The sequence below is a fragment of the Saccopteryx bilineata genome, chromosome 2 (assembly GCF_036850765.1).
Source record: "Saccopteryx bilineata isolate mSacBil1 chromosome 2, mSacBil1_pri_phased_curated, whole genome shotgun sequence".
In the NCBI taxonomy this organism is placed as follows: domain Eukaryota; kingdom Metazoa; phylum Chordata; class Mammalia; order Chiroptera; family Emballonuridae; genus Saccopteryx; species Saccopteryx bilineata.
In genome coordinates, this window is record NC_089491.1 from 342,104,474 (window position 1) to 342,125,964 (window position 21,491).

General features: G+C 46.7%; 1 protein-coding gene across 9 annotated transcripts in view; it reads right to left on the reverse strand.

Annotated features, from left to right (window-relative positions):
- Positions 1-16,226: 16,226 nt before the first annotated feature.
- The window catches only part of SLC37A3 (solute carrier family 37 member 3), a 42,602-nt gene continuing 37,337 nt past the window's right edge, over positions 16,227-21,491 (reverse strand). For 6 of the 9 annotated variants that reach the window (XM_066262441.1, XM_066262447.1, XM_066262448.1 and 3 more), the window contains 3 exons: positions 20,562-20,713; positions 17,678-17,743; positions 16,485-17,048 (listed from right to left, as the gene is read on the reverse strand). In XM_066262441.1, the coding sequence (XP_066118538.1) occupies positions 16,782-17,048; positions 17,678-17,743; positions 20,562-20,713 (485 nt within the window). In that variant the 3' untranslated portion in view covers positions 16,485-16,781. Of the gene's footprint in view, positions 16,461-16,484; positions 17,049-17,677; positions 17,744-20,561; positions 20,714-21,491 lie in introns of those variants that run through there. The other 3 variants (XM_066262442.1, XM_066262446.1, XM_066262449.1) reach the window with 2 other exon arrangements.

Consider the following 21,491-nt stretch of genomic DNA (forward strand, 5'->3'; position numbering starts at 1 on the left):
AGCCACTCTAGCGCCTGGGGCAGAGGTCAAGGAGCCATCCCCAGTGCCCGGGCCATCTTTGCTCCAATGGAGCCTTGGCTGCGGGAGGGAAAGAGAGAGACAGAGAGGAAGGAGGGTGGGGGTGGAGAAGCAAATGGGCGCTTCTCCTATGTGCCCTGGCCGGGAATCGAACCCGGGTCCCCCGCACACCAGGCCGACGCTCTACCGCTGAGCCAACCGGCCAGGGCCAATAAATAAAATCTTGAAAAAAAAAAAACAGAATAGCGTAGGATGACAAAAAGGCAAGAGGCCATCTATGAAAAACTCACAGCTAACATCATACAGTGATGAAGACTGGATGCTTTCTTCCTAGGATCAGGAGCAAAACAGAATGGCCACTCATTGCTTCTACTCAACACTGTACTACAGGTTCTAACCAGAGAAATGAGGCAAGAAAAAGAAATAGGGCATAGGGCATCCAGATTGAAAAGGAAGAAGTAAACTATCTCTAGGCCCAGATGATGTGAGCTCACATATAAAAAATCCTAAGGAATTCATAAAGGAATTATTAGGGAAAAAAAAGTTCAGCTAGGTTGCAAGACATAAGATCAATACACAAGAATCAATGTATCTTTGTATACTAGCAATGAACAAAATGAAATGGAATTAAACAGCTAATCCCATTTACAACAGTATCAAAAAGAGATACTACTTAGGGATACATGTAACAAAAGAAGTGCAAGACTTTTACACTGAAAATTACAAAACATCATTTGAAAAAAATTAAAGGAGACCTAAATAAGTGGAGAGACATCCCATATTCATGGACTGGAAGAGTTAATATTGTTAAGATGGCAGTACCAGCGCAAGCTCTTTCAAAATTCCGGCTGCCTTCCCCCCCCCCACATTTTGTTTTGCAGAAATTGACAAACTAATAATAAAATTCAGGTGGAAATGCAAGGGACCCAGAAGCACCAAGTCAAAATGGAAAAATAACAAAGTTGGAAAACTCATACTTCTTGATTTAAAACCTTACTGCAGAACTACAATAACCAGCCCTGTGTGGCATTAGCATAAGGACAGACATATAAATCTACGTAGCTATACACATCAATGGCGTAAAATTGAGAGCTCAGAAATAAATTCTTGCGTTTGTCGCCAGTTGATCTTTGACAAGAATGCCGGGACAATTCAGAGGAACTGATTGTCTTTTCAACAAACGATGTTGGGACAACTAGACATCCATATGCACAAGGATGGACTTGGACTCCTACCTAATATACAAGAATTGATGCAAAATGAATCATACACTTAAATGTAAGAGCCAAAACAATAAAACTCTTAGAAGAAAACTTAGGAGTAAATCTTCATGGTGTTGGACTAGGCAAAGATCTCTCACAAAGCACGTGTGACACCGCTTCACTTTTACTGAACACCTACACTAGCGCCTGTTTTCACTGACCAAAAGAAATCCCAACAGGATTTTTGCTTTTATGAAAAAAAGCTGTGAACATAATGTCTTTTGTCAAAGCAAAGCAGCCTAACGTGAACTTAGGGAAAGGAAGGGATACCTAGATGCCCAAGAGACCTGAAAACATATATCCACATAAAACCTGTACACAGATACTCGCAGAAGCATTATTCATAATAGCCAAAAAGTGGGAATTATGTCCACCAATTGAGTGAATAAACCAAGGGCGGTACACACCTACAGTTCTCTCCTAAGGAAAGAAGAACTGATACTTGCTACAATATAAACGAGCTTTTGTCTCAACTGGACCTGCAGGATTTTAATTTATGGAGGTGACTGAGTGATGACCCAGAGAGGTCAATGCAATTGAAAGGAGATGGATATCACTTATGGTTCCTGAGGGGAGGGCATACCACTGCCACACAGGGCCACATGGGGACGAGCGAGTTTGTGTCAGGGGGCAGGAGAAGCAAGCCAGAGCCTGTGTTGTGTTTTCTGCAGGAAAACCAAGGCAGGCCCAGGTGAACAGCTTAGGATTGGCCACTCTGAATGATTCTGGCAGGCTTTAGGAAGGGGCTGTCCTAATTACCGAGTACCTAGCCTGGGGTTGATCTAGGACAGGGGAATACTGGCATGGTATGGAAGAGTTTGATAAAAGGATGGTTGTTTGGGAGGTGAGCTCTGGACCAGGTCATCTGCACAGGAAAAGTGTGCTCCAGGGTGAGCCCTCTGCTGTCTTTTAAGAACTGGCCAGCCTGGGAGGGCAGTTCCTGCCAGTCAAGGAGGCCACAAATGCCAGAGCATCAAGAACAGAGAAAATTGCCTGACCAGGCGGTGGCGCAGTGGATAGAGCATCAGACTGGGATGTCGAGGACCCACCTGAGGTTGCCAGCTTGAGCGCGGGCTCATCTGGCTTAAGCAAAAAGCTCACCAGCTTGGACCCAACATCGCTGGCTCGAGCAAGAGGTTACTCGGTCTGCTGAAGGCCCACGGTCAAGGCACATATGAGAAAGCAATCAATGAACAACTAAAGTGTCGCAAAGAAAAACTGATGATTGATGCTTCTCATCTCTCTCCATTCCTGTCTGTCTGTCCCTATCTACCCTCTCTCTGACTCTCTCTCTCTGTCCCTGTAAAAACAAAACAAAACAAAACAAACAAACAAAAAAAAGAACAGGAAAATTAACCCGAGGCAGTAGCGCAGTGGATAGAGCATTAGCCTGGGATGCCGAGGGCACAGGTTCAAAACCCCAAGGTCGCTGACTTGAGTGAGGGGTCACTGGCTTGATCATGGGATCATAGACATGACCCCATGGTTGCTGGCTTGAGCCCAAGGTCACTGGCTTGAGCAAGAGGTCACTGGCTCAGCTAGAGCCTCCTGGTCAAGGCACGAATGATAAGCAATCAATGAACAACTAAAGTGCTGCAACTACAAGTTAATACTTCTCATTTCTCTCCCTTTCTGTCTGTCTCTGTCTCTTTCTCTCTCGCAAAAATATATAAATAAATAAATAAAAATATAATGAACAAAGTTCGCCCTCTGATGAATGGATGCCAAGTAGACAAATACAGAATCTAAGAAAACTCAGAACATTCTTGGAAACAGTCTGCTAAGTGAAAGCAGCCAATCACAAAAGACCACGTTGCGCCTGACCAGGCGGTGGTGCAGTGGATAGAGCGTCAGACTGGGATGCAGAGGACCCAGGTTCAAGACCCCGAGGTCGCCAGCTTGAGCGCAGGCTCATCTGGTTTGAGCAAAAATTCACCAGCTTGGACCCAAGGTCACTGGCTCAAGCAAGGGGTTACTCGGTCTGCTGAAGGCCCATGGTCAAGGCACATATGAGAAAGCAATCAATGAACAACTAAGGTGTCGCAATGCGCTAAGAAAAACTGATGATTGATGCTTCTCATCACTCTCCGTTCCTGTCTGTCTGTCCCTGTCTATCCCTCACTCTGACTCTCTGTCTCTGTAAAAAAAAAAAAAAAAAAAAAAAAAAAAAAAAAGACCACATTGCATGATTCCATTAATATGAAATGTCCTGAATAGGCTGGTCCATGGAAACAGGATGTAAATCAGTAGTTGCCTGGAGCTGAGGAGACAGGAACGGAGAGTGACTGTTGATGGGTGTGAGGTTCCTTTTGGGGGTGATGAGAATGTTCTAGATGGTAGTAACAAGTACAGAACTCTTGGAAATATCCCTAAAACCACTGCACACTTTAACTAGTTGACTTGTTCGGTATGTGCAAACTATATCTCAATAAAGTTATTTTAAAAAAAAGACAAGGGGATGCCTGACCTGTGGTGGCACAGTGGGTAGAGCAACGACCTGGAACGCTGAGGTCGCCGGTTCAAAGCCCCGGGCTTGCCTGGTCAAGGCACATATGGGAGTTGATGCTTCCTGCTCCTCTCTCCTCTTTCACTCTCTCTTTCTCTCTCTCTCCTCTCTCTCTAAAAAAATTAATAAATAAAAAAAATTAAAAAAAAAAGACTAGGGAAGAGAGGTGTTCAATACTGTCACTAATATCAGTGGAAGAGAAGTGTCGCCACTGCTTACGCTCGGATCTCTGGTCTCCCAGATTTTCTAGCTAGAGATGAGAATTCATGCAAGAGATCCAACGGATGCCAGTAAACAAGAGTCACCGACCGGTCATGGCTGAGCAGAACACCACCACAAGCACTCTGCTTAGCAACAGTATTCTAACGGCTGACTGGAGCAGGACAAGACTGGCGTGAATAGATCAGGTAGAGGAAGGGGCTTACTCATCAAAACGAGAGATGCATTGGAAAGGAAAGAATCAGCAACACCTGGAGGCTGACTACAGGGAGAGGGGGAAAGATGTGTCACAAATGATCCTGAGAGCTGTGAGCCTGGGGGGGGGGGGGAAAGGCTCTCCTTAACTGTCAGTGGTGATGGAGTTACCATTGACAGTTATGGAGACACCAGAGAGTGTGAGAAAGTATGGCCAAGTCGAGGACTCGTGGTTCAGTAATGAGAAGGCTACTTAATGAATAAGAATCTAAATATGCCTTTTGAATGGTCAAAGGTCACTCAAAAATATTTCAAGCAGTGTGTGACACAAAGAGCACAAGGAAAGTTATATGGGTAGTGGGTTTGCAGAGTTGGAGAATGAGTAACACATTGAGACTAAAGATAAAATATTTGGTAGTCATCTGTAGGTTTTGGGAAAACGTGAGCTTTCTGAAGGAGGTATCGAAAGTCGAACAGAGGAAATTAAACATTAATTAAGTCCTACTTTCCACCTACCAGCCCCGCTATGAGAAGACTGTTCAATAATGATTAGAAGACAGCACTGACTTTCTAGAGTTTCGTAGATGGGTTGAAGACAAGGCTAAAAAGAGATGCTGAACAAGAGTCTCAGAAACACAAGATGAAACGATTTTGTTTAGAGGGTTTTCTGGGGATTGAGAACTAGAAGGAAAAGGGGAAATTAAATTGAAGAGAACAGTAGCGTTCAAAGGATGAGAAGCTAGTCAACAGGAAAGAACTGGGCTACCCGATGGGATCAGAAATCAGCAGCTGGGACAACCATCTCAATACAACTTAAGATTGGAAACTTGGCCCTAGCCGGTTAGCTCAGTGGTAGAGTGACAGCCTGGCGTGCAGGAGTCCCGGGTTCAATTCCCGGCCAGAGCACACAGGAGAGGTGCCTATTTGCTTCTCCACCCCTCCCCCTCTCCTTCCTCTCTCTCTCTTCCCCTCCCGCAGCCAAGGCTCCATTGGAGCAAAGATGGCCCGGGCGCTGGGGATGGCTCTGTGGCCTCTGCCTCAAGCGCTAGAATGGCTCTGGATGCAACAGAGCGACGCCCCAGAGGGGCAAAGCATCGCCCCCTGGTGGGCGTGCCGGGTGGATCCCCGTTGGGCGCATGCAGGAGTCTGTCTGACTGCCTCCCCGTTTCCAGCTTCGGAAAAATGAAAGAAAAAAAAAGATTGGAAACTTTAAAAGCTGAAAGGGAGGTACTGAAGTTGTCTTTGAATATACTAGGAGAAAACATATATCCGTGTTGCTTCAGAAGGAAGAATTAGGTCCAATGGAAGACTTTCTAGGGAGATTTTCCCTCGGTGGGAGAACAGAGTTTCTAACAATTAGAGCTATTCCACAATAGAATGGTCTCACAGGGGAGAGTGTACTCGGTCTCTGGAAGAGTCCATTTCCAAGTGCAGGTCCAGGTCATGCCTGCATGTCAGGATGACACAAAAGAATTCACACTGTGGGGAGGAGGAAGAGTAAGTTCCCTGTAGCGCTAACCTCCATAATTCAAAGATGGAGTCCAGATTAGCAAAGGAATAGTTGGTGAATAAACCATCCAGATTCATATGGGTAGAGCATCTGGGTTTTCATAGGTACACATCCAGGTTTGTATGGGTAGACCACCCAGTTGGCATGGGTAGACCACCCGGCTTGGCATGGGTAGACTATCTAGGTTTGCATAGTTAGACCATCCGGGTTTGCATGGCTAGACCACCTGGGTTTGCAGAGATAGATCACCCAGTTTGCATGTGTAGACCATGTAAGTTTTCAAAAGTACACATCCAGGGCTGTATGGGTAGACCATGCATTTGGAGAATCTGTTCACTGTTCACAGCAGAAGGAATGGTAGCAGCAAGTCATGGAGGGGGTGGTTAAAGTCTCAATTGAGAAACCTGCAGTTTAAAGATTGGGGGGTAGGGAAACGGTAGAGAGAGAAAAATCAAAGGGAGTGGGATTTAGAGTGAAGTTAATTCCTCTGAGAGTGAAAACTGTCCAAGTGGAGAAACTCCAAATATTCTTGATCTTTTGGAAAAAACAGGCCTCATCAGTCATCACGGGTGATAGGAGGCCCAGGACAGGGGGAACTGAGAACTTCAACAAGAATAACTAGCCAGGAGGGTTTCAAAACAAACAGAAAGTAATCATGAAATAAAGAACATGTGGCACTGTCTGGTGCTGCAAGCGGAGCAGCCAAGGTCTTTGCAGCTCTGTCTCCCCCTGCTGAGTCACAGAGGGACAAGCGCTGGGGATACGGGGAAGGGCTTAACAGTGAGCTATTACTTTTGGAGGGGAGGAGGAGGAAAGCATTCATGTTGCTATAAAAATCTTACAAATTAGAATCACCATGATCCTGCCGCATTAAATGGGCTGGTTACCAGACTGTGCCCAAGCCAAAGAACAGGTGGATGTGGGTATGGATGTGGATGGAAGATGGGAGTGGAGGGCAGAATTGTGTCCTGCTTTTGGGCCATTCTTGCTAAAAGGCTCTTCTCTTAACTAGCCCATCCCCTTACCCACAGGCTGTTTCAACAGCCAATAAATAAGTGATGGCTGAGTCCAGGGCAGGGGGTGTACAGGAGGGGTTTGGGTCTCACTTTAACTGAATGAGGGACTTCCCCTTCAGCCATGACACAGGCTTGCTTCTCAAAAGTTCTGATCAATGACAATTTGGATGATTACACAGAACTTTTATAAAAAAAAAAAACCCACAAGTTTGTGCACAGATTCAGGTTCTATGTGAACCCATATAATAGTGCCCATTTCACACTACGGGCCTTTGGGGAAGGCTCTCTCTGTTACTCCACCCCCCGGCCCTACCCTCTTGGCTCCACATGGGTTGTTCTGTCTTTACTCCATTCGCCCTTTTAACATCTTTACTCTGTGAAACAAAGGCAGGTCATGTATGCTATTCATTAGGTACAATTTTTAAAAAATATTTTTAATTAATTTATTTTTTTCTTTTTACAGAGACAGAGAGTCAGAGAGAGGGATAGACAGGGACAGACAGACAAAAACGGAGAGATGAGAAGCAAAAACCATTAATTTTTTGTTGCGCATTGCGACACCTTAGTTGTTCATTGATTGCTTTCTCATATGTGCCTTGACTGTGGGCCTTCAGCAGACTGAGTAACCAGCGACTTTGGGTCCAAGCTGGTGAACTTTGCTCAAACCAGATGAGCCCGCGCTCAAGCTGGCGACCTTGGGGTCTCGAACCTGGGTCCTCAGCATCCCAGTCCGATGCTTTATCCACTGCGCCACCGCCTGGTCAGGCCAATTTTTTTTTTTTTAATGGAAATCAACTGCAAAACTGTTAGGTTCATGGAAACTTCCTATGGTGAAGTTATGAAAACAAACACAATGCTAAATAAATAAGCAAATGCACAGACACACACAAAATCTGAGACTATGGTATCCTGATGTCATTCTTTAGGGCACAGTAGTAACGATTAAACAAGGTGAAGGGCTTTAAAGTCCTCAGATGAAAGGTTTTACCTAAATACAATTATCCCATTAAAATCCACAACATTCCCATCAAACTGGGTGGCCCCTTTCATAAGCATTTCACTGAGGATAAAGTTCTGAGATAACAACTTCTTCATGAGAAAGGGGATTTAAAATGGTCTTTGAGTGATCCTGCTACTTCTTATCTACTTTCTAAAAGGACAAACAGAAAAAGCTACTTCTTTAATCAGAGGGCAAGAGCGGCAGTAAAAGGTTGACTAATGACATTTTAGAAGCTAGAGCCTCATTCCAAGTGAATTAGACATTCACTGGAAGGAAGGGGAAGAGCCAGGGCCATGGTCAAGAGGAGAGAGGCAGACCTGGCTACGGTGAGACCATGAGATAATCACACCTGGCCTGGCCTGTGGCAATGCAGTGCATAAAGCATCAACGTGGAATGCTGAGGTCGCTGGTTCAAAACCCTGGGCTTGTCTGGTCAAGGCACATATGGGAGTTGATGCTTCCTGCCCCTCTCCCCCTTCTTTTTCTCTCCCCTCTCTAAAATGAATAAATAAAACCTTTTTTTAAAAAAAAAAAATCACACCTGCCCTATCCAGGGGCCCAGAAGGAAGAGATGACAACACACTCCTCCCAGAGCCGCAGACCGAAGGACCAGGAACAAGAAGGAAGACATGCTCTTTAAAAAGCAAACCTGGGCCTGACCTGTGGTAGCGCAGTGGATAAAGCGTCGACCTGGAAATGCTGAGGTTGCCGGTTCGAAACCCTGGGCTTGCCTGGTCAAGGCACATATGGGAGTTGATGCTTCCAGCTCCTCCCCCCTTCTTCTCTCTCTGTCTCTCCTCTCTCTGTCTCTCCCTCTCCTCTATAAAATGAATAAATAAATAAATTAAAAAGCAAACCTGGAGCAGAAGGCACTGGGGAGAGGCTCCGGTGCAGTGCCAGGGACTCTGAGGGGCTCTGGAGGGCACTCAGTCAACAGCTGTGAGGCCCGGGACAGTTTATACACAAAGCCCTGCTATGTTGGATGGGCCCCAGGAAACTGGCCCTCGGGGATAGGGAGAGCTGCTGACTGCCCTTTATAGCTCGGAAGTCGACCTAGGGTAGTGTAAAGCCAGTGGCCGTGGCTACCATCACAGCCACCTGGCCCATGCAGGTTCGCACTGGATTTGGACAGTCGGTAAAGAAACAACGGAGCCAAGAACTGATGGGCCATAGTCTTTAATCCTAGCTTGCATCCGGCGGGCAAGTAAAAATACACACTGGACTCCAAAACCCACTCACATTCAGTGCTCACAAAGCCACTGACTTATCCGAGTTTCCTAGAATCAAAGGTTTCTAGCTCACCAGACTTATTCTCCTCTGTTCCCCAACTCCTTCCTTATCCCTGCACAAACTCTGCACAGACTGGCTTCTCACTCAACACTCCACCATCTTGGCTGCTTCTCCTGGCCTCCTCCACGTGGCCTTTCTCTGTTCTCTCTCTGCTCACTAATGCTAATCTCAGGAACCAAGAGCACAAGCTCCCATTCTGCCCCCCACTTTATAGTGTAGAAATCAAAACCTTTAATCCAATATACAAAATAGGGAAGTCTCTAATACAAAGTCACTTACCTGAGGCATGATGGGATTGTACCACCCCACATCAAAAAGGATGGGAAAGGCTTAGTCCTAAAACCAAACCCTAGGCTACAAGGATCCTGCCTGCCCACAACCCGCCCCCAACACACATTAATATCACCTGGGTAACGGTTTCCACGTGGGCAGCGCCATCTTTAACAAAGTGATCATAATATATTTTATCTGCCCAACAGATAGGATTAAGTTACAGGAGAAGAGGCCACATGGCATAAAGGAGAAAACACTGGAGTTAAGTCAAAAGGCCCGGGTTATGACACAGTCCCTGTTCTGTCACTTACCTGATTGTGTGACCCTGGGCAGACCACTCTGAACCTCTCTGAGCTGCCCTGCCTACCTTACAAAGCTGTGGTCTCAATGCTGATGGGAGGCCCACAGCACTGGGTGCTCACGTACGGAATTCCTTCCCAGGTATCAGACTTGAGATAAATGTATATGTGTGTCTGTGTGTGTCCGTGTGCACACACATGTATACTTATATACCTGAAGTTACATGTCAAGTTACATAAGTTACCTATAACATATAATCACGAGTTACATATAATACACATATATAAACATTTAAGTGATTTGTATCATTGTATTAATAAACATCTATATTTCATATTTAACGTGACTTATTTTGAATACATGCTGAAACAAACTGGTCACCAGAAATGCTCAGGGCATTTAATGAAAAGCAAAAGGAAAGATGACCCTGAATCTAAAAGTCCCAGAGGCCAGGTGGATGGGAAAGCTGCCATCTTGATTAAACAGCCACAGCGTCTCTGGACGTGGAACCGGCTCTTGCACTCACAACGTACCTGAGGAAATGACAACTTGTACAGACACAACCTGAGAATGAAATCAGGCAGTGAGATCAGTCAGCCTGGGGCAGACCGTGTGGTCTACCTGTCACAGCTGTAGCACTGTGCCCTGGGGATAAGGACAGACAGCAACCAAGCCATTTAGGCCAGGAGGCCGTGTCCCATGTCATGCAAGGCGAAGAAGGGTCGTTTGCAGGGTCAGGAAGTCACAGCCTGCTTTGCCCACCCTCCATGCTCTCATTTTCTCTCCACCTTTTCCAGCGGGATCAACATTTCCTCAGGACCGCAGGGACTGGAGAATAAGAACAGCTTTCTCCCCGGGGGAGTCAGATATAAAACTGGGAAAGACAGAAACCGCTAAGCACCAAATAAGTAATAGTGGTACTGTTAGCACAGGCAGGCGAGAGCAGGGAGGGCTAACGCGGCTGGCGGGGAAAGGTCTCCCGGGTGAGACGGTGGTTGGCCAAGCCTCGAAAGAAAATTAACATTCAGAAAGTGGTGTGTTAAAGAGGGGTGTTGCAGACCAGAAGTGTGAATCAAGACAAGAAGGATGCCTGACCTGTGGTGGCGCAGTGGATAAAGCGTCGACCTGGAAATGCTGAGGTTGCCGGTTCGAAACCCTGGGCTTGCCTGGTCAAGGCACATATGGGAGTTGATACTTCCAGCTCCTCCCCCCTTCTCTGTCTCTCCTTCTCCTCTCTAAAATGAACAACAACAACAAAAAAAAGACAAGAAGGTACACCACAACGTGAACAGTACTCAACTGTACCCTTAAAAGGGTTAAGGCCCTGGCTGGCTGGCTCAGTGGTAGAGCGTCAGCCTGGTGTGCAGGAGCCCCGGGTTCAATTCCCGGCCAGGGCACACAGGAGAAGCACCCATCTGCTTCTCTTCCCCTCCCCCCTCCTTCCTCTGTCTCTCTCTTCCCCTCCCACAGCCGGGGCTCCATTGGAGCAAAGTTGGCCCAGGAGCTGAGGATGGCTCTGTGGCCTCTGCCTCAGGTGCTAGAATGGCTCTGGTTGCAACAGAGTGACGCTCCAGATGGGCAGAGCATCGCCCCCTGGTGGATCCCGGTCGGGCGCATGTGGGAGTCTGTCTGACTGCCTCCCTGTTTCCAACTTCAGAAAAATAAAAATAAAAATTTAAAAGGGTTAAGGCCTGACCTGTGGTGGAGCAGTGGATAAAGCGTTGACCTGGAATGCTGAGATCACCGGTTCAAAACCCTGGGCTTGCCTGGTCAAGGCATAAATGGGAGTTGATGCTTCCTGCTCCTCCCCCCTTTCTCTCTCTCTCTCTCTCCTCTCTAAAATGAATAAATAGGCCCTGGTCGGTTGGCTCAACGGTAGAGTGTCGGCCTGGCGTGCGGAGGACCCGGGTTCGATTCCCAGCCAGGGCACATAGGAGAGGCGCCCATTTGCTTCTCCACCCCCCTCCCTTCCTCTCTCTCTCTTCCCCTCCCGCAGCCAAGGCTCCATTGGAGCAAGGATGGCCCAGGCGCTGGGGATGGCTCCTTGGCCTCTGCCCCAGGCGCTGGAGTGGCTCTGGTCGCGGCAGAGCAACGTCCCCGGAGGCGCAGAACATCGCCCCCTGGTGGGCAGAGCGTCGCCCCTGGTGGGCGTGCCGGGTGGATCCCGGTCGGGCGCATGCGGGAGTCTGTCTGACTGTCTCTCCCCGTTTCCAGCTTCAGAAAAATACAAAATAAATAAATAAATAAATAAATAAATGAAAATAAATAAAATAAAATGAATAAATAAATAAATAAATAATTTTTAAAAAAGGGTTAAGTTGGTAAGATTTATCACAATTTAAAAATTTTGTTTTTGAGAAAGGAAGGGAGAGAAAGGGGGGGAGAGACGGAAACCAACTTGTTCCACTTAGTTGTGCCATTGATTGCTTCTCATATGTATTCTGACCAGGGCTCAAACCGGCAACCTCAGAGGTCAAGCCGGGCCCTCGGGATCAGTGACCCCAGAATAGAACCGGCAACCTCAGCACTCCAGGATGACGTTCTGTACACTGCGCTACCCACTAGGAAACCACCACTTTTTAAATTAAAAAAAAAATTATTAAAAATAGGAAGATAAGAATACACACTCTACTGGTAGCCGGTAATATGCCAACCAGCTTGATTTTGTAGAGGGGTCACGTAAAGTGATGGGGAATCTTGTAAAGAAGTAGACTGATTGATGCAGGACTGAAACATCTCACGCCAGGTGGCTCCCTACTCTCTCTCCAAGGTTTCTAACTGCACAAGTCTAAGGACGGGCTTCACGTTTTTGGACCACGAACCCCCTATAATAAACTCCAAATGTCTGTGCACGTGCGAATGTTGATCTAGGGGGGAGAGTAAATGGCTTTCAGATTCTCAGAAGGGTTTATGGCTCAGAAAGCGTGAAAACCCTCACGCAGGCAATCAGCAGAGTGGTCTGCTGAGTTGGTACAAGCTGAGCCCCTTTCCGTCGGGATCCACTGTTCACTCAGTACCAGGGAGGATTTAACAAACGGATGCCAACTAAGTATGTCACAGAGCTATTATTGGCAGGTTATGGGAACAGCTCGACAGGGATAGTTGGCGATGCCTATCGGAGAAGGGCACTAGCAGAGGGTGAGCAGAGAAGAGAGCCCAGGAAAGGAACAGGAAGTAAGAAGCCTCAATAAATTAAAATGCCGTATAAGTCAAAGGAAAAATGCCCCGGGGAAGATGGAGTAGCTCCCAGCATCAAGTTCAGGAAAAGGATTAAAACAGAAGAAAATGTCAAAAAAAAAGAGAAAGGGGCGGGAGTCTTCAAATTCTATGACCTTCAGATGCACAGTTTCTGTCGGGTGATGAGGTAAGACATCAGAGGTTAAGGATAAGGTGTCCAAATTGGGACACTTGAAAAGGGAAGTGCTGTTAATAATTATGTCAGAACATTAGGCATAAGCCAGAACTGTCCCAGCAAACAGAGCTACCTAGTTACCTAGTTGAGGAGGAAGTGGGTAGTACAGCCAGGAAGGCAGCAGACAGCAACTGCAAGGACTCGGCTGTGAAAAGATAAATAGGACATGAGTCAGAAGAACCAGCAGAGATAAGAGGTTTTATCAGTTACTTATACAGTGGGCGGTAGGGAGGACTTCTGGAGGTTTTAAAAGGGAAGGGAAGGCCTGACCAGGCGGTGGCGCAGTGGATAGAGTGTCAGACTGGGACATTGAGGACCCAGGTTCAAGACACTGAGGTCGCCAGCTTGAGTGCAGGTTCATCTTGTTTGAGCAGAGCTCACCAGTTTGGACCCAAGGTCGCTAACTTGAGTAAGGGGTTACTCGGTCTGCTGAAGGCCCGCGGTCAAGGCACATATGAGAAAGCAATCAATGAACAACTAAGGTGTCGCAACAAAAAACTAATGATTGGTGCTTCTCATCTCTCTCCGTTCCTGTCTGTCTGTCCCTGTCTATCCTCTCTGACTCTCTCCCTGTCTCTGTTAAAAAAAAAAAAAAAGGGAAGGGAAGGAGTAGATGAGAGCATCCTGCATCCTCCCTCCCCTGGGACATCACGATGCACACAGAAGGCCCTCAGACATTTCCTGCATGAATGTTGACTCTGGTCCTCCAGCAAGCAGGAAGGAACAGAACAAGCAGGAAGCGGGAGGGGCCTTTCTTCCTTTGAATCTGTACTGAAGGGGAAAAGAAAATGCATAACAAGAAAAGGCCAGCCAGAGCATTTAATGTCTACCTAGTGAGCATCGGAGATCGAGCTGTCAGAGAAGAACGCAAGTCCATTTCCAAATGACCCTCATATGAGAAAAAAAATCAGTGAGAAAGTAATGTTACCTCTTGGGAGTTAACACTAATTCCTATGGAGAGCATCAGAATGAGAACAGTAAGGAGATACAAGCGTAGTGCAGCACACGTCATTCAGTGCGGGGCAGTTATTTATACTTTCATTTCAGATACACCTACGTTTCAAGTGGGTGAGAAAACTGTAGTAGGCGCTGGGATACGGAGGTGTGACCACACTGACTCGGGGAGGTGGAGGCCACACGCTGGAGGGAAGATGGAGACCAGGCTGCGGAGGAGACTGTGAACAGTGCAGAAGAGTCTATAGAACGTGCCCTCGGTGGCGGCAACGTTCGGCACAGCAAAGTGAGTCTGCGCCCCAAGTGCAGTAGATCAAACTTCAAGCCAGATCACCAAGCTCAGAAAGCCACCGAAATACACTGTGACCTGTGTAATCACGCAGAAGCATGGAGCGGGGAGGACTCTCGCAGCAAGTTCTTGCTTCCAGGACAGCTCTCAGCTGCCGGGGGCTGCACTGGGCGACAGGAGAACAAGACCGTGACCTTGCATGGTCAGCACACTGGACTGTCCATCGAACTGCCCCGTCCACCCAGGCTTTCTCTGTTTGTCTCAACATTTCTCTTCCATCTTCTACCGACAGCCATGAAGTCAGTGAACATGTTTCCCATTCTCTCTGTATTTTGTGTTCCTCTCAAAACGTAGAGAAAAAAAAACAAATGACCACACTGTTCTATAATCAGATACCCTGGGCCAGAGGAACGGTTCAACTGAGGCTGTCGGAAGCCTGGATCGCTGCTTGACTTCACTCTGAATATTTCCGTTCAAAGACGCTAAAAACTCCAATCTGCTAGGAGTGAACCTTTCTCTATGAAATGATTCAAACACAAGTTTTCCATACGTTGTACTTTCGTTAGAATAAATTATTCCAAAAAAAAAAAAGATGTGACCACACTGACCATGTGGAGGGAGGCAAAACTCTCAGCCAGATGCCAGGAAGAGGGAAAATAATCAAAACAGGGCTCAGCTACAGACAATCCTCAAATTACAACCAGGCCACGCATCCCAACGCAGCATCACCTCACACAAAGGGGGAGGGAGGGCCGACCCAGCCCCCGGAGGGGAGAAGCCTCCGGCGACACTGCAGGGCTGTGAACAGTCAGCAGGGAACACTCCATAGCGGAAGATCAGAGGGCAGGAACCACATTCTAAAACGGGGAGCTCAGACTATGCATTTAAATAACCAGATGGACAGACATTTATTACAAAAAGTCAGTTTATTTTCCCTCCTGTGTTTCATATTTTCCCTTTTTGTCAGTAATAAGCAATTAATTGATTAGAAATCTGCTTGATTAAATACCAATAACAAGTTTACAAACATACCACATTTCATATAAAGCAGGTTAAAAAATATTCCCTAATGCAAATTAGTCCTCAAAATTGCACATTTATCCCCTAGTTTGCTTACATAATTTAAAATATTTATACAGAATGGCGTTAAAATATTGCTAATTAGTATAGAATTCACAGCCTTGAAGATGGCTCTACAAACTTCTAAAGACTAGATACCTAAACACCCTCAGGCCCTAGTGGTCCATCAATGTGACTCAATGTCACATGCCTAATGCTTACTAGGACGGAGGGCTCTTCTTTTCCTCTAACTCTAGTGTTCTGCTGAGGTAACTCAAGGAACCCGGTTGTGACAGAGACCAATCCTCTGAAAACAGGGCTGAGCACATTAGCTTCCCAGGAGACCCCAGAAAGCAAGTCTGGGGCTGGTGCTTCAGTTGTGGGATATACGCTGTAAAGCTCACAACTGATGCACTTTCCAGTCCTTGAAAGGGTGACTCACCCTTCTGGGAGTCAGAGTTAGTTCTGCATGAAGATGGAGAGCCAGCAGACAATAACCTGGAGAGACCTCTGCTTCTGCGTGTAGTGTGGTTTTTCCCACCGAGGTTAACAAAGGCATTCCTGGTCCAAGGCAGGCTGCAGCTGGATCCAGCTGGGACCCTGGGTTAGGTTCTGATGCTTCAAAGGTGAGCCACTCTCTGCAGACTCGTTTCCGCAGCAAAATGCAACGAGCCTTTCTGTAAACGGGGCCCAACCGGGACATAATCCACACACAGCAGCCTCGTAGTCACTCAGCTTTCCCAGCTGGAGAACAACGGTCCAAATCCAATCTAGCCTTAAAGGTTGAAGAGATAAACCTCAACGGGCCCAACGAAAACGCTGGCAGGTTCACAGGCCATCTGTACATTCATGATACATCACTAAAATTCATCAGCATGATCCCGTAGTGTAGCAAAGCAGCCCAGCCTCCCTCCGGTCAGCGCCGCCAGCAGCTGACCCAGTGGACAGAGACTTGGCAGTCTGAGGTGACGCTGGAGCTCTCAACCCCAAAATAAAATGAATTAAAAGAAGTAAAAAAAAGTCCTGATGAGTCTCTATTATTTCTTGTCCGTGTGTGCCACGAGTCACTCCCTCAGTAGGTGGCCTTGTTGTCTTTGCATAAGAGAGCGTATTTCCCTCACTATTAACGGTGAAATAAACAGAATGGTACAACTTGTCTGTGAAGAGAAGAAGAGCATTAAATGTGCGGTAACTATTTAATTCTGTCAGAGCATCACATTTTGAACATAATAATGACTTCGGACAATTACATTCATTCTGACTTTGTACAAAAATAACTCTAATCTTCAATAAATTAGAACATAATTTTGAAAATTACGGTTAATACTACAAAATACTTAATGTTATATAGAGTCTCTTAAAGAAAAAAAAGGTACACAAATTAAATAATTTGCGACAGGTGGAACAGAACGTCGAATTCTGGGGCTCGGACTACAAACAGTGCTTCTCATAGATCCGGTTTCCTTCTATTACGATTTCTAGTATGATCGTAACAGCAAGCTCATCAAGAGGCATTTCCTGCTATTTGGCATGGACATCAGAAGCGGAGCAGAGACAGCAGGCAGGAGGCAGAAGACAGCATCCTTCGTGACAGCAGAGTACGTGAGCCTAGGGTAGCACCAGGGTACTCCAGGTGCTGAACTGCTCACGTTCCATGGACAAGACTGTAGTGTCAGGCCCTTGGACGACTGCAGCGACCTCCACTCAGGACGCCCTCGACTCAGGGACAGCAAATGATGCAAACCCTGGAGGATGAAGTGGCTGCTAGCTTCTCATGGAGACCTGTCTTGAGCACCAGCTCTCCAGCAATGGGACCATCTGCATCACGTGCTTATTCAACAGAAAACAACACTTCAAAAGCAAAAGGCCTTATTCTATATCGGTTATTTACCAGAAAGTACAAAATTCCAGCCAAGAATGTCTAAGGCCCAACATATATTTTCTCAAGAGACTTAAGGTTCCTTCTAGAACCTGCACACCACAGTGTTAATCAGAGAAATTCTTCCCTTTTAACTCTATGTGGCTCAGCGCACGCTGTAATTTCCACCAGAATTCCCAAATTCTATTTAGCAGACAGAGAGTACCCTGGAAGAGTACATTGATTAATGGCTGGTGAGACTTTAAATAAATTTTGTCATTTCTTTCTGGTTTTATAAATGACAGTACTCATTAGACTTGGGTCAAGGGCAAACTAAGGGCCCTTCCCCTCCTTGAAAAAAGAATATCTTTTAGACTAATACAATGTTACTTATCACAAAAGCAGCTTTAAAAGAAATCAGCAATTTTATTGGTTTAAGCAGTGATTTAAGTAAATGTTACAAACTAAATTAAAAAGAAAGCCTACCAGTTCAAAAACAAGGGGGCACACACTTACCATGAGAATGAAGAAGTAGAAAACCCACATCCATCCTAGGTTGTCCTGGATCAAAGACACTAAGTACTAAAAGGGAGAAGAAGAAATTACAATATAACCCTTCATACAGTACTCAAATGAAGTCGCTAAAAGTAGATTAAACATGGCTCTTCCAGAAAATGGAGAGAGTTAGGCTTTATATAACATTTTGCAGCTTATATAGCTTGTTCACACACATTTTCATGTATGCTGTTTGCGGTCTCTACTCTATAAGCTGGCAGAGTCCAAATACAAAAACTGCCTTACACGAGACCTGAGTTCAGAAGATTTATTTCTATTGACTTTGCTATTAAGAGAGGAAGAGGAGCCTGACCTGTGGTGGCGCAGTGGGATAAAGCGTCGACCTGGAACACTGAGGTTGCCGGTTCAAAACCCTGGGCTTGCCTGGTCAAGGCACATATGGGAGTTGATGCTTCCTGCTCCTCCCCCTTCTCTCTCTCTCCCCTCTCTCTATTTTTTTATTTTTATTTTTTTCTTCATTTTTCTGAAGCTGGAAACAGGGAGAGACAGTCAGACAGACTCCCGCATGCGCCCGACCGGGATCCACCCGGCACGCCCACCAGGGGCGGTGCTCTGCCCCCCAGGGGGCGATGCTCTGCCCATCCTGGGCGTCGCCATATTGCGACCAGAGCCACTCTAGCGCCTGAGGCAGAGGCCACAGAGCCATGCCCAGCGCCCGGGCCATCTTTGCTCCAATGGAGCCTTGGCTGCAGGAGGGGAAGAGAGAGACAGAGAGGAAAGCGCGGCGGAGGGGTGGAGAAGCAAATGGGCGCTTCTCCTATGTGCCCTGGCCGGGAATCGAACCCGGGTCCTCCGCACGCTAGGCCGACACTCTACCGCTGAGCCAACCGGCCAGGGCCTCTCCCCTCTCTCTAAAAATCAATTAAAAAATCAATCAATAAAAAAAATAAAAAAATAAAAAAAAATAAAAAAAAAAAAGAGAGGAAGAGGAACTTCCTCAAGTCACTTCTGTTTAATCATTCTTTCTTCCAATGAAAGGTACATATAATTGATGCTTTCAAAAATGATTTGTCTTGCCTGCCCAGGCAGTGGCACAGTGGCTAGAGCATTGGACTGGGCCGTGGAGGACCCAGGTTCAAAACTCCAAGGTTGCCAGCTTGAGCGCGGGCTCATCTGGTTTGAGCAAAAGCTCACCAGCTTGGACCCAAGGCCACTGGCTTGAGCAAGGAGTTACTCGGCCTTCTATAGCCCCCCTTCCATCAAGGCACATATGAGAAAGCAATCAATGAACAACTAAGGTGCTGCAACAAAGAATTAATGCTTCTCATATCTCTCCCATCCTGTCTGTCCCTCTCTCTGTCTCTGTCACCAAAAAAAAAAAAAATTTGTCGCCTGACCTGTGGTGGTGTAGTGGATCAAGCATCGACCTGGAATACTGAGGTCGCTGGTTCAAAACCCTGGGCTTGCCTGGTCAAGGCACATATGGGAGTTGATCTTTCCTGTTCCTCCCTCCCTTCTCCTTCTCTGTGTCTCTCTTCTCTAAAATGAATAAATAAAAATAATTAAAAAAAAAAAAATTTGTCTTTTATAAGTGTACCGCTCAATTTACAATTACGCTCTGTCCTTCCTGGCTCCTTCTGCCCTCTCTGCATCTGTGATCTGACTGATACCTCCTCAAATTCTGGCTTCCCATTTCTTTGACCACCGGGCATCCCTGAGGTTTTTGCCTATATTCATTCTCCTTTCCCACTTAAAACCTCATCACTTCCACGGTTGCAACTATTTTCTCCATACAGATGATCCTCAAATCCTTACTTCTGCAAAATCAAAACTCAGTGACCTGATGTGGTACACCCCTGGGAGAGGCATGACTCATGACCGCCCCAGACAAGAAACACCTTTCTGAGATAAGGCAGCATTTAAGCAAAAAACATCGATCTGAGTAGTTCTAACTACCTACCAGCTGGCCAATGTCAGCCTATCCGGCCAGGGCCTTACACTTCAGCATACAGCAGAATCAGCAGTGAGGCTTACGGAAATCCAGACCCCTAGGCTCTCTCTCAACTCAGCAAGTCCGTGGTAAGCTTCTGTTCTGTACTTCTAATGACGACCCCAGACGACTCTGATACAGACATTTATCAGCTGCCTTGGGACACAGCTGTAGGAAGCCAAGACGACGGCTCAGAGCAGCTGCAGAGCCCTGGCCCTTTGGGGGGGGGGGGATTCATGTGATATAAGAGAGAGAGAGAGAGAGAGAGAGAGAGAGAGTGTGTGTGTGTGTGTGTGTGTGTGTGTGTGTGGTGCAGGGTTTGCACATCAGGGGGATGATGAGAAGCATGTGTCTCATGGCCTCCTTCAGTGCCAAGTACAGGCTGGAGAGCAGGGGTGGTGGGCTGGGACTGAAGGCTGTATCTGATGAGGTGTGAACTTACTCCTGACAGGAAGACTCTGAGAGTCCAAGTGGAGAAAAGGAACTAAAAATGTAGAGGCAACCTCCATATCAGGTCGCATCAGCTGGACCTTAAAGCAGTGGTTTTCAGCCTTTTTACACTTGGGGACCAGTAAAAACAATTATTTTGGGGACTGCTAAGATAGAAACCACCCTGAGCATAAGTCAAGTCAACTAAGATCACTGGGTCTATAATCTTCATATTACATCAGGGTGGTGAACTCTTTTGCGACTAGCACAAAATTTCTGGCAGACTGGTTCGTGGACTGGCTGTTGAAAACCCTGCCTTCACACACTAAACCCCAGGCTGAGTACAGCACACGACAGCACGAGAGCGCCCCCTACTGTGGCCCAGGAGGCAGGTGTATCGATAGATTCTTCACCAGCTGAAGAACCACTGCACCCTCGACTCCAGTCCCGCCCCTCCCCACTCACCTGGCCCACCGCAGCACCGATGCTCCCGGTCCCATCGACAATCCCCGTGACCGTCGCCAGAGCCTCACTGCTCCCTTGGATCACTTCTTGACGACCCAGGTCGGCAGAAATAGCAGAGCTGATCATGTTAGAAGGCCCACCAATAAAAAATCCTAAAGTCAAACAGAACAAGTTCTTATCAAAACACTACTCACAACTCCACTAGGAATCTACTCAGGAAGGGAAACCCTGATCCCCCCATCTTAATCCATATATTGAAGAGAAACAGAAAAAATGGGGAAAATAATGACTAAAAATGGAAACTCCTAGGTAGTATCATCTTCAAAATAGATATCATCCACTTTTCTGAACTCCCTTCTCAAATTATGTGACATGCTAGTATATTTTATAGAAACCAACAATATGAAAAAAATATAGTGAACACATAGCCTTTCTAATTCTGTGAAGTGTGCATTCATTAATAGCTAATTGCATGAGCTTGTCAACTTCTGTCATTAGGCATCACTGAGCACATGACTACCAAATTCAACCAGACATAATAAACAAGTAGAGGGGAGGAAAAGCTATTGAACGGTGTGCTGGTCCTGTATGCCCCACTCTCAGGGGGGCTGGCCGAGGGGCGGGCAGGAGCTGGACCCGAATCAGCCAACATGACCCAAGAACTCCACGAGCTTCAGGCAGCCCAAGCAGCTCCCACCACGCTGAGTGCGATCTGACATTTAAAAGTAAGGAATTTGCCTGACCAGGTGGTGGCGCAGTGGATAGAGCGTCGGACTGGGATGCCGAGGAACCAGGTTCGAGACCCTGAGGTCACCAGCTTGAGCGTGGGCTCATCTGGTTTGAGCAAAAATTCACCAGCTTGGACTCAAGGTCGCTGGCTCAAGCAAGGGGTTACTTGGTCTGCTGAAGGCCCATGGTCAAGGCACATAT